Here is a 12,255-nt window from a genome sequence, read left to right on the forward strand (position 1 = left end):
TTAGTTAGCACTATTTAACGTCAGCGCAAGTGACTACGATTTATGACGTCATAGCGGTTGTGTAGTAGCTTAAGTTATATTTAATAAAGCTATCCATCATACTTAATTGTTCCATATTTTAATCACACTTTTAACACAAATGCATATTTTAATACAAAATACAACTAAATTTAACTTTAATGAAATTTCTCAGCATTTTGTTTGACATTGAAGCGCGTCATATCTGAAAATTTTCTTAGTGCACAATTAAATTTCAGAAACGCTTAATGACTACAGATACACATTATACACTATATTGTTTAAAGATTAAATGCTTTTTAGCAACATATTGTGTAGAAAAAAACATAGTTTATGTAATTATTGTTTAGTTAAGAAGATGTGAAACTAGTACACATTTAAAAACTAAAAGTCAAAGTTCTTTTTTTTAAGTTCTTACTTATTGTTGTACGTCTTTCCATCTGTTGCACAAACAGGCTTGTATATTTTCAAGCAAAAATTGGGGCATTTTTGGCATTTTCCCTTGTACGCAAGTGTGGGAACTTCCTTTCCTTCTAACCGCGCCATACATTGTGCATTTCCTAATTCGCACCTGTTATATTAAATTTTTAAAAAACTTGGAAGTAAAAAAAGTTTCATTTCGATCAAAGTTGGATAAAAGAGTAATTTTCGTTTAAAGCTTTCTCCTTTAGTTGTTGAAAAACACTATATTTTTTAATAATTTTTGTTAGTTATAATTATAGTAGCTAGTTATTTTCACATGAAGTAAATATATTCTACTGAACTACTTTAAAAAACTGTTTAATTTAAGTAAAATATTACATGTTACTGTATGTTTTTCCGTCAGAGCCGCACACGGGCAAGTATATTTTCAAGCAAGGTTTGGAGCATTCGGAGCATCTACCGTAATGCTTGATTGAAAACTTTTCTTCACCCTTCTTTATTGCCTCGCAAAGCGCCTTTTCAAAATAACACTTGTTGCTGTAAGTGACCCCGTTGGTGCCGCAAACAGGTTCGTACTTGAAACCGCATCGATGAACGTTTGAAGAGAGCAGCTTGCAGAAGAACTTGTTCAGGTAGAGTTCATCGTCTTTTTTCTCTAATAAGCTCGACGGCAGCTATCGAACAAAAACATGCAAAAAGAAGATTTAAAACTATAAATGACTTCATACTTGATTGTTGTTTATTTTCGTTTGTGTGTTTGAATTTCCGAAAGTCGTTTTATATATGAAACAAAAGTGAAAAAGGCAATAAGCATTGGCCTTCCGGCTGTAATGATAATCGTGACTTAAGCAGTACTGCTGTGTGGTTTCAGTTGCGACTGCGTGTGAGCCAGTTTCCTTGTTGTTTGAGAAAATTTTTTTTGTGTTTACAGTATTTATTAAATTGATGATGCGGAAGTTGAAATTTTTGTCATGTCAAAAACGTTTGTGTACTAAATACTGTTTTTAAGTAGTGAGTACTGTAAAAATCTAAGTTTTTGTTTTAAAAAATTTAAATACATTTCAACATTAGGTTCTGCCGTTAGAAGCGAGTCGTAATACAAAGGGCAATATTTGGGACATTCGCATTTGCCTTCACAATAATACATAGGTACTTTCTTTCCTTCATTTCAGGCTAGGCATTGGGTCTTTTCTAATTCGCACCTATTTTTTTTTTTTTAATTTTTGATATCACAAAGTTTTATTAAAATCGTTTAATGTTTTTTAATCTGTTTAACTGATTGTTTTATTAGTAACTGTCCTGGACATGACTTTAAACTGTATCCTAGTGTTTTACTCGATAAGCGAAAGGTTTTTTCGTATACCAGGTCCTTGGACCAAATGATTGAGCGCTTCTTTTTTGTTCAATAAACAATAATAATAATATTAGTGCCAGTGGCGACGCCTGATAATAAAATAACGGTTTTGAAGCAACAAAAACTACTTCAAAAACAGTTGTCTACAAAAGTCCTAAATAATCAAATCAAAAAAAAGTTATCACGGGGTTTCACTTTTGTGTATTTCAAGTTATAAATTTATGAAACAAACTTCGATTACATATTACAAAATTTTTAGCTTAAAAAATTTTATAACAAACAACTATTGTAAGTATTTTTCAAATTTTGTTCTCATTTACTTAATGTAAGTTGTTTAATTTTATCTACAAACTACAACTATATTTTTACTATTATACACTTTATTTCTATATGTTAATATAATTATACTATCGGCAAACACTGACGAAAGGTAGTAGATATTGCTACAAATAATTAATGAAAGTGTAGCAATGTTTGAATTTACTAAATACTAGAATAATTATTTTATTTCTAAAATATACAACAACAATTTTCTTTTAGAAATGTTTTTATAGGCTTGATAAATTTTAGTTACCGTTTAAGTTTCGGCTTGTTATAAAATAAAGTATTCATTATAATACTGATATTAATAACGTTAAATTAAACTACCTTGTTCTGTTTATTTGTATCAGTATAGTTATATGTAAACACAGTTCAAATGAAATTCAAATATATTTAAATTTATTTCTAGTATATACTAAATGTGAGCAACCAATCAAACCACTCTATACAAGTATTAAAACAGTAACCTATAACTATTAACGAAAGACTAAACAACTTATCAAGTAAACAAGAATCATTTAACCGTATAAAACATTTAACGTTAAATAAAATTGTATAAATTATTAAACCAATCAGCACTTAAATCCGCCGAACACAAATTCAATCTAACATACCAAAAAGAAAATAGAACAACAAAAAACCAACGAATAATAAAAACTATTCAATCAACCTTTTTCCCTTACTTTAGCCACTAAAGTAGGCAAAGAATTTTTAAATTTAGTAAAAAAACAGTTTGACGCAAACCACCCATACCACAAAATTTTTAACAGGAACACATTTTAAATTTTTTATAGCTGCATGAAAAATTTCAAAACAAAAGTTCTTAAGCACAATAACAAAATATTAAACTTATTAAACCACAACAAGAAAAAACCTGCAACTGCGGAAGAGAAAAATGCCCTTTAAACAATAACTGCCAAGCAAAAATAATCTACAGAGCTTCTATAAAAAAAACAAATACAACAAAATGTTATGTCGGTTCAACAACTAAAAAAAAGGAAAAACAACAAGACATGTTGTTTATGTAGCCTAGAAAAGTATAAAATCCAAAAATTAAAAAAAGTCATCACTAAACAAAGAAAAAAAAAGATAAAAACCCTGTCTTCACAACCAAAATATGTATTTAAAAAGAACAAATCAAAAACAAATTTAAAAGATAGCGACAAAATAAAACCAAAAACAAAAACAAAAAAAGTAAAATAAAACGTAAGTTAACTTGTACATAAGTTATTTCAAAGATTAACTAACTAAAATTGTTCTATTTTATTTTAAACATCATGATCTGTTTTTATATGATTCTTTGAAAATATTTGCTATTAGCTTTATCTTGTTCTGATGAAACGTGTTAGACGTTGAAACTTTAGTATACAATACAAAAATGTTTTTTTTTTTGTATTATAAATATAATTATTAATATGCATTTTAACACAAGCTCTTGTTCGAAGCGTGAATAACATTTAGAATGATAAACTACAAATAAGTGAAAAGAATAAGTAAATACTACTTTCTATTACGCACTAGCAAAACTACCTTTAGTAAAATAATTTTTAAAGCCTTCGATTTAATCTATTTTAATCATCTTACTGACTTCTTTATAGTTTAATTGCAAGCAGTTTTACTTTAGTTTTGAGTATTTGAGTATTTTATCAATGCTTATAAAATGAAAACACATAAGTTAAGGATAAAAGTTGCAAAAATAAAATATTTTTAGCGATGTGTGCTCATATAACTTAAACTGTTGAAGCTCTTACAAAATTGAACACGATAATTAAATGAATTTAATATAATTGTTTAATAAGTGTATGTTATTGCTACAATGCAAATAATTAATATTATTAAAAGTATGTTTGAACTCATTAAATCGAAAAATTGGTTGTATGTATATACACAAACAACAGACATTATTTCTGTTTTTATGTTTTTCAAAATTGAGTTTATAGTTTTTTTTTCAACTTTTTTTGTGTATCCTAATTAAACATAGTATTGTTAACTAGTAACAAAGATAAATTTGAATTAAAAATGTTTAAGAGTTTGAACTTTTTTAGTAAATATTCTTGAAAATTATCAAAATAAAACAAAAGTAATTTTATTTAACAATATTTAGAAATTAAGTTATCTTTCTTAAGCTCTTTAAAAATAAACTTACTTTTTATCCTCTTTTAATGAAATGATAAAAGTATGGAAAACCTATTAATAAAACTATTAAGTAGTGAAAAGTTACATGAATTTAATAAAAATAATTTTCGAAACATTTTCTACTTTACTTCGAAATAGTTTGTTTTTCAAAACACAACATTTTATTGTTTTATTTTCAAAGTTTAGAACATTTATCAGCAATTGCACCTCATTACAGGTTTACCATAACGTTTTAGTTGAACAATATACATTTTATCTTAATTAAATAGACCGAAAAAAATAAAAGCTGAAAAATAAAGTAGTATAATTATTTTTTCTCAAGGTTAAACATTTAAAACATAACCAATCCATTTAAAACTAGTAAAAATGAGAAAAAAATTCTAAAAAACATTTTTAATTTAAGTATGTTTAACAGTTCAGATATTTGAAGGATTTTTTATTTGTTGATTCATAATTTGTATGTAGCTTTTTTATTATCAACTCTTTTTCTTAATTTATAATGAACTTTCTAAATAAAATTACATTTTAAGTATTTTTTTTTATAACAGCAAGTTTACATATAAAATCGTGTTATGGAAATGTAGTTATTAAATATTCGGCTTATTCGGTTTCAATAAACAAAATTTTATTAATTTAAAACAAAGAAAGAAAAGCTTTGTCTTTTAAACGATTAATAAACAATTTTTACCGTACCAGATACAAATGTTAAAAATCTTGAAAATTTCGACCCATAAGTTTTGTTGTTTCCTACAAAAACCCATATATTTATTGTGTAATTTTTTCTTTAAACTGGTTATAATCAATCTCACTTTACGCGATACCGATTAAACTAAATTTTTTTATTTCAAAAGTAGCAAATTTATTACCACCAAAATAAGTTTACTAAAACACTCCGAATAAATACATTACAGCTGCAAGAGAATATTCCGACTTAAACCATTCCGGCTTAACTTTCGGTACTCGCCGAGGTTTTATCTGCTATTGTCCTCATTGCAAGAATTTTATCTGCTATTGTCCTCATTGCAAGAATTTTATCTGCTATTGTCCTCATTGCAACTCAGCAGATGTTCGCTTTTCATGTTTGACGGCGCGTAATGACGATTTTCATTCGAAGCAAAGCAAACACTCGTCAAGACGCGGATTTGTTTTTAGGTCTAATTTGCACGAATCATATTTTCCTTTTGTTCGGCGTTGTTTCGTTGATAATGAGTTTTAAACCTCCAGAGTTTTTTTTTTTTTGAGAATTACTGTAACTATATTCATGTTGCACAGTATCATTTATGAACGTTAATATTAGTAAAGTATTGTAACAAAAAAATTACTTTGAAATCTTACACAAACTAGTTTGTTTAGAGCTGTGTATATTCAGTTTTAAAATAAAAAACTTGTGTTAGAACAAAAGTTATAGATTGTAGAACATTTTATTGTTTTTTTTTAGTTTTGTAAATAATTTAAATTTTTTTAGTATTGCTGTAACTTGAAGTAATGAAAAAAATCCATTAACAACTAAAAACATCTACTCTGTTTTTATTTCAATCAAAGTGTAAACTGCAAAACTCAGGTACAAGCTTGAAAATTGATAGTATATTAAACTCTTATACCGCACTTTCATAAGCATGTAATTGGTTTCCCTCATTAATGATAGTCAGATTTAGTAGTTTATTTAGTAATATTTTTGTAGACATAGCAAAATATATTACAAAAATTTTAGAACATTCATTTTTGTTGTAGAAAAGTTACAATATATTGTCATAAAGTTTAAGAATATATATTACGTTGCAAATATTTTTAAATGTTTTATGTTACAAGGAAAAAAAAACTTATAAGTTTCTTACCACATTACATAAAAGTACAAAGTTTTACATTCAAATGTTTTACAAGAGTAAAAAAACTATACTTACTTAATTTTTATAAATCTTTTACGACAACAATTAAAAATTAAAGTTACAGTTTTTTATTTAGCTATATTCTATTAAACTTTAACATAGTCACTACATGCTTTAATAATTTTAACTTAGATAAAATTACACTAAATTATTTTGGTAGTTTTAATAAACTTTTTTAAGATTAATGGTTAAGTTTTATAATGTTATATTGTTAAAAAGTCTACATATTTGTATTTAGCGGTTTAAAATTTATTTTGTACGAACTAAAATATTTTCATCAATAATTTCATTTCAAAAAAAAAAATACTTTGCAGATTTAGATAGGGCATATTTCTATGCTTTTAAGTTTATCAACTACTTAAGCTATGAAAAATATTAAATCTTTAAAATTAACAAAATAAAAACACCTCTTTTTATTTTTTGTTAAACTGGTAAAAGCTAAATGTTGCATTAATAAGTTCCTGTTTTTTTCATTTTAAAGATTTTATAGTCAATAAGACAACAGAGTTTATAGATTTAACTTTTAAAGTTTAAGAAGTTTACAATTTAGCATACAAGTAAAAAAACCAAAAAAAAACTTTAACTAAAAAACTGTTTATCTTTTATAGACTTATTATCAAACACTTTAAAATGTAAGAATTTATAGTTCATAAAAATAACAATAAAACATGAATTAAACTTGGCTATATTTCAATTATAAGATAAGAATTCTTGGTCTAAAACAAAAACTCCTTGAAAGAACTTGTACTTATTTAAGCACTAAAACAATTAAAAGCGGTCAACGCTTTTAATATGAATGTTAAAGGAACAAACATTAAAATTTCAAAACACAAACGTGTATAATTACTCAAAACTAAACGTTTTCTTTGCACACCCCTCTATAAAACCCCTAGCAGTTTTTCTATGAATAAGCTTATAAACTATTCTACCTTTATTACGTTACACATGCACCACCGTTCCACCGTTGCCATAGCAACTTTCCACGCAATTGTTCGTGTAGACGTAGTAATCGAACTCCGAGCAGTCGGTGAACTCAGAACCCTGAATCGAAGTATCTTTGGCTTCATTCGGAAAACATCCCGTCAGATCTTTGAAATTACTAGGAGGTTTAAAGCGGGAACTTTTCAGGTTGCTCCTGTTTATGGGCACTATTTTGAACTGCGGGGTGCTGATTTCACTTTTGTAGTTGTTTTTGAAGACGTCTTTCTTCTTCTTCTTGCTCACAATGTTCATCATGAGGAGGCACATGGCGACCAATGAAACGACAGCGATGCCAACAGATATTCCGATGACGACGTTTGATTGGCTGTTGTCTTCTTTTGGTGGCTTAAACAAGTCACTGTTTTCTGATGAATCGTGAGTGCTTGGGTTGTTTTGAGTGGCTTCTACTATTGGTTGTTTCTCAATTTTTTTCGCAGCTTCTTTAACAGGTTTGTTTATGTGTTCTGCAAAATTAATTATAAATCAGTAAAGCTTTTCAAGTTTAGAATTGCAAATATTTGTTTATTTTAAGATTTATGCCTCGAAAACGTACCTAAGATAAAAACTTATTAGAAAACTAATTAACAACTTTATTTTGTTCAACAACAATAAAAAATATGTTTTTACCACTACAAGGTGAAAGAAAAAAAAGTGAGTTTAAAATCGATTTGTTTACTTTTTATATGACGTAAAAACATATGATGACAATTTTTTACCTTTCTGATGAACGTCAAACACATGAACCTTCAACTTCAAGTTGCTTTTCCGGCATAATCCGCCAAATAAGTTCTTGTGCTCTCCTTTTATTCCTGTTGATGTGGCTGAGAAAAATTTGTATATAATTATTATAATTAGTATTAAACAAATATATATAAATAATACTTATAAGTTTTATATATACATATATATATGTGTGTGTGTACGAAAGCATTAAAGTACTCTTTGAGTACGTTTGTACTTGAAAAAAAATATTAAAAATAAATCGTGTGTAGCTACCATTAAAATTATTTAACTTAATTAATGAATTATACAAAACTAACAGTCTTTTCAAGAAAAAAAGGAAATTAACACAAAACATAATTAAGTATTTATTTTACTTTATTTTAAGTTGTTATGCTTTGTAATATACTTTTTTCTTTGTTATTCACATTAAAACTACTATTTAATGTAGAACTATCAAAATAACCTCAAACGAAATGTTTTAAATAACAACAGACTTATTTGTTTTAATATGACCTCATTAAAATCTTTTACCATCTTTTTCATTAAAATAAAATATTATTCTTTAAAATTATTTTACAGTATGCAGCTAGACTTATATGAAAATACTCTATTATTTAGGAGAAGATACTTTAGTTTTATGTTTTGAATTTCACGAATTGAAATAGTTTTAATTTATTAGCTATTCGATCAATAAAAAACTTTATTGAACTTGTTTGAACCACTTATGATATTTATTTGAACTAGCTTTTATAAATATTACCATGTAAAACACAATAAAGCACAATAAAGCCACAAAACAATTAATTCGAGATCTCTTTACACATTAATAATTTCATAAAAAAGTCTGTAAAGTACAAGAATTTTAAAAATTCATTATTTAAAATAACGGCAATTAAATAAGTATGTTTTTGAACGAGCTGTCAATAATACAAAGAACAGTTTGATCTGTTTGTACAAGAACAATAATAAATATAAACTCGCCTTTTAAAAACACGTGCCATTTTGAGTTAAGATAAGATCTAAAAGTTAAAATAAGTCTGACTTAGAAAAAAAATAAAAAATTTTAAATAAGACATTAAAAGAAAGTCGACATTACATTTGTTTATCATATACAAAAGCTTAAACTAACAAACACCAGAAATTATTTAAAATGAAAATAAATTTATTTAGAGTAAAAACATGAAATTCTTAACATTATATTGTAAAGTTAAACATAAAAAAAGTAACAAAAAAATAATTATGTTGAAAACAGTATAAAACTAACATATAAAGTAGTAGGTCTTTCCAGGGTGCACTTCGGGAATGTACTCGGACGAGGACACGTTAGTGAAGAAGAAATTGTAAGGCATTATGACGTCATAGGGTCGTATGCACTTCTTCAGCAGCATCCCACGTGATGCGTCACATTTTTCGTAGCCGCTCTTGTCAACGAAGAATATGGACACGTGCAAGTTTCGGACATTATGGTCGTTTTTGTCGACGTACGGGCACTTGAAGGGAAGGGTGTCGAACAAGTTTACGTTTATCGTCGATTCTTTTGGCCAAAGTCTAATTTGAAGTATAAGTGGTTAGAATAAATCAACAAAATTAAATTAGCAAGAAATGAAGAATACAACTTAAAATACAGAAAGTTTTTACATTTAGAAATTGACTTACTCGGAATTAGCTTTGTTTCAATTTGAAATATTTATAGTTAGAATAAACAAACGAATATATTAGAACAAATTTTAAAGAATATTAATTTAGATGCAACATACTCTTTTATCTACCCTAAAAAATGGCTTACTCAGAATTAGTAGCGTTCCAGTAAATTTGACTGAGAATTTTTTGTTTTGCATTCGAATCTGAAATTAAAACTAAAATGACCATAATCGTCAGAGAAAACATCATCGATGAATTTTCTCTGTGAAGTGTAGCAATTTTTTTTAACTTTTGATAAGTTAAAGGTTGCTGAAATAAAAAGGTTATTTAGAATTGTTTACTTCTTTGTTTAAAATGAAACTATTGATAACATAGGCTAAAATTTTATCTAAATATTAATATAATTTACAAGCACAAACATTACCAATTACCTTAATTGAATGTATTAACATTCAAACTTAACAAATGATAACTTTTAGACCTTATAATCGTTTGTTTAATTCATTAAACCTCAAAACATATTTTAATATGATGAATGGTTAGCTTATTAAAACCAAAACACACAAAAGCTAACAAAGGAAGGGTTTCGTTATGCTTTAAAAATAGCGCCATGGTTAAACTTAAACGGGAAGTATTACTAAATGCGTCAAATAGATTAAGATTAATTTAATCTCGTTGATGGTTGTTAATATTTTGTAGTACATGTGTATCTTTGACTATAAAACACTGACATCTGAAGCGTTTTAAACAGCTAAATTGTACAACTTACTTTTAAACGCCAGATTTTCTGAATCAATTAGATAACAATAATCAAAGTTTTTTAAATCAAAATAAGGTATTTATAAAACACTTTTTATATTAAATATAAAAAAATAATAATATAATACTGTAAAAAAACCTTTATAAAGTAAAACTTACAGCTAATGATTTTTAAAAAAAATTACTGAAACAAATTTTAATAAGTAATTTTAAGCTAGTGTTTTGTCAAAAATGTATAAAAACGAGTTCTAACTTCATGCAATTAATTTAGCTAAAAGTTTTTTTTTTAAATATATATTTTTTTCTAATAACATGAATAAAAATTAATTTCAAATATTTCCAAAAATGACAAAAACATTGGTTACATAAAGATAAATGTTTCAGCTAACTACCTGAGAAAAAATAAAAAGTTACCATTACATAAAACTTCAAAGAAACATAAAAACCAAAGTTTAAATTTACTTTAGTATGTTTACTCATTTAATAAATAAAAATATTATTATTGCTAACTTATCTATAAAGAAAAAAAATCATTTTGTAAAAAATACAACTTTTAATATAGATTAAAACAAACAGTTTTAGAAATCGTGCCAACTTTACACCTATCTGTTTTATATTTTTTAACTTTCTCAAGCATTGAAATGACAAAGAACTAATACTATCCAGATGTTTTTTTTACAATTTAATTGAATAAAAAAATATATCTAAGCAAACTTTTGCAATTTCTTTGTGCCATCAACAACAACAATATACTGATTTCAAGGTACCGCAACGCAGTTGATTTCTGACTGAAGTAATTTTTACTAACGTTTTAAAAGAGAAGCGGTTGAAAAAGGCAGTTTCGCGATTATATCCTATTATGACGTCACTTCTTCTATCAGCGGGTGCCAATGAAAGAATCAACCGGCGGTAGTTGTGAATGCATATAACTCAACTCTTTCTGGGCTCAAAACGATTTATTTGTCAGTAACCTCACACTTTCAGAATGCAAAGTGTTACATTTCACACTGTACTCTACACTTTTATTGTTTTGCTAAGTTGACGAATGGCAGAATAATTAAAAGAGACGAGGTGATCTTAACACGTGTTTAGATGCGAGTGAGATTTTCTCACCAGTGTTGTTTTAGTTATGTGTTTTGAAATTTGGCTAGATCTGCATTTTGTTGATCAATAATGCAAAAACAGTAAACAGCTTTAATAATTAGAATGTTAAAGTACAGGACATTGTGATTTTAATTTGGCTGAATTTCAAAAAGAATGAAATAAAGCAAAAAAGTTATAGTATTAAAAGTAAGTTGAAGTTTTAAATTAATCTTGTTTAAAAAAAAAAATTTTTTTTTAATGTCAGATGACACAACTTCATGAACATCAAATGCTTTTCAATATTTAGAAGCTTGATAATAATTATATTATTAATTTAAAAATTTCAAAGTTAAAATTTTTACCTATTACAGTTTTAAGATTTTACACTTTTTATCTATAAAGCTTTTTGCGAAATAAAGCGTAAAAAAGTAGTCTCTTTAATAGATACTTGAATAATTTATATTTACATAACTTTCCGTGCATAAAATTTATGCGGATTTATAACTTTATATTTTAAAATTATAGCTTTTAAAGTTATATGTATGAAATTATTTTAATTTTTTAATTCAATGAGTGATAAAATAAAAAATATTTAGAAATTAAATTATAACTTAATGAGTTATTAAAGTTGATACAAATTTTAGCTTAAAGTTTGTTAACTTATAAATTCCTAAAGTGTGCTAGAAAAAACTTAAACAACATCAATATTTACGGGTATTTTTAGTATGTAGTAAATGAGCAACACTTTTTTAGTGCTGAAAACTATTACGCTAAATTATTGTGATAAAAGCAGACGTCTGTATGACAATTAACATTTTTTTTGTTTTCAATTGAAATTTACAAACAAACTATGTTGAAAACTTGTAATTAATGGCATATTAATGTCAAACTTGTATTTATAATCATGTTAACATAAGTAATTGAATTAAT

At 26.2% G+C, this 12,255-nt stretch overlaps 1 protein-coding gene across 1 annotated transcript; it reads right to left on the bottom strand.

The window, feature by feature from the left end:
- Nucleotides 1–7,077: 7,077 nt before the first annotated feature.
- On the bottom strand, nt 7,078–9,725 carry LOC145833177 (uncharacterized). The gene is made up of 4 exons (XM_082940376.1): nt 9,629–9,725; nt 9,107–9,390; nt 7,836–7,940; nt 7,078–7,583 (listed from the first exon to the last, which is right to left on the bottom strand). Exons 1-4 carry the CDS (start codon nt 9,709–9,711, stop codon nt 7,078–7,080), a joined length of 978 nt encoding a protein of 325 aa, XP_082796502.1. The 5' UTR covers nt 9,712–9,725.
- Nucleotides 9,726–12,255: the final 2,530 nt, after the last annotated feature.

The sequence above is a fragment of the Thalia democratica genome, chromosome 4 (genome assembly GCF_965202585.1).
Source record: "Thalia democratica chromosome 4, ktThaDemo2.hap1.1, whole genome shotgun sequence".
Lineage (NCBI taxonomy): Eukaryota > Metazoa > Chordata > Thaliacea > Salpida > Salpidae > Thalia > Thalia democratica.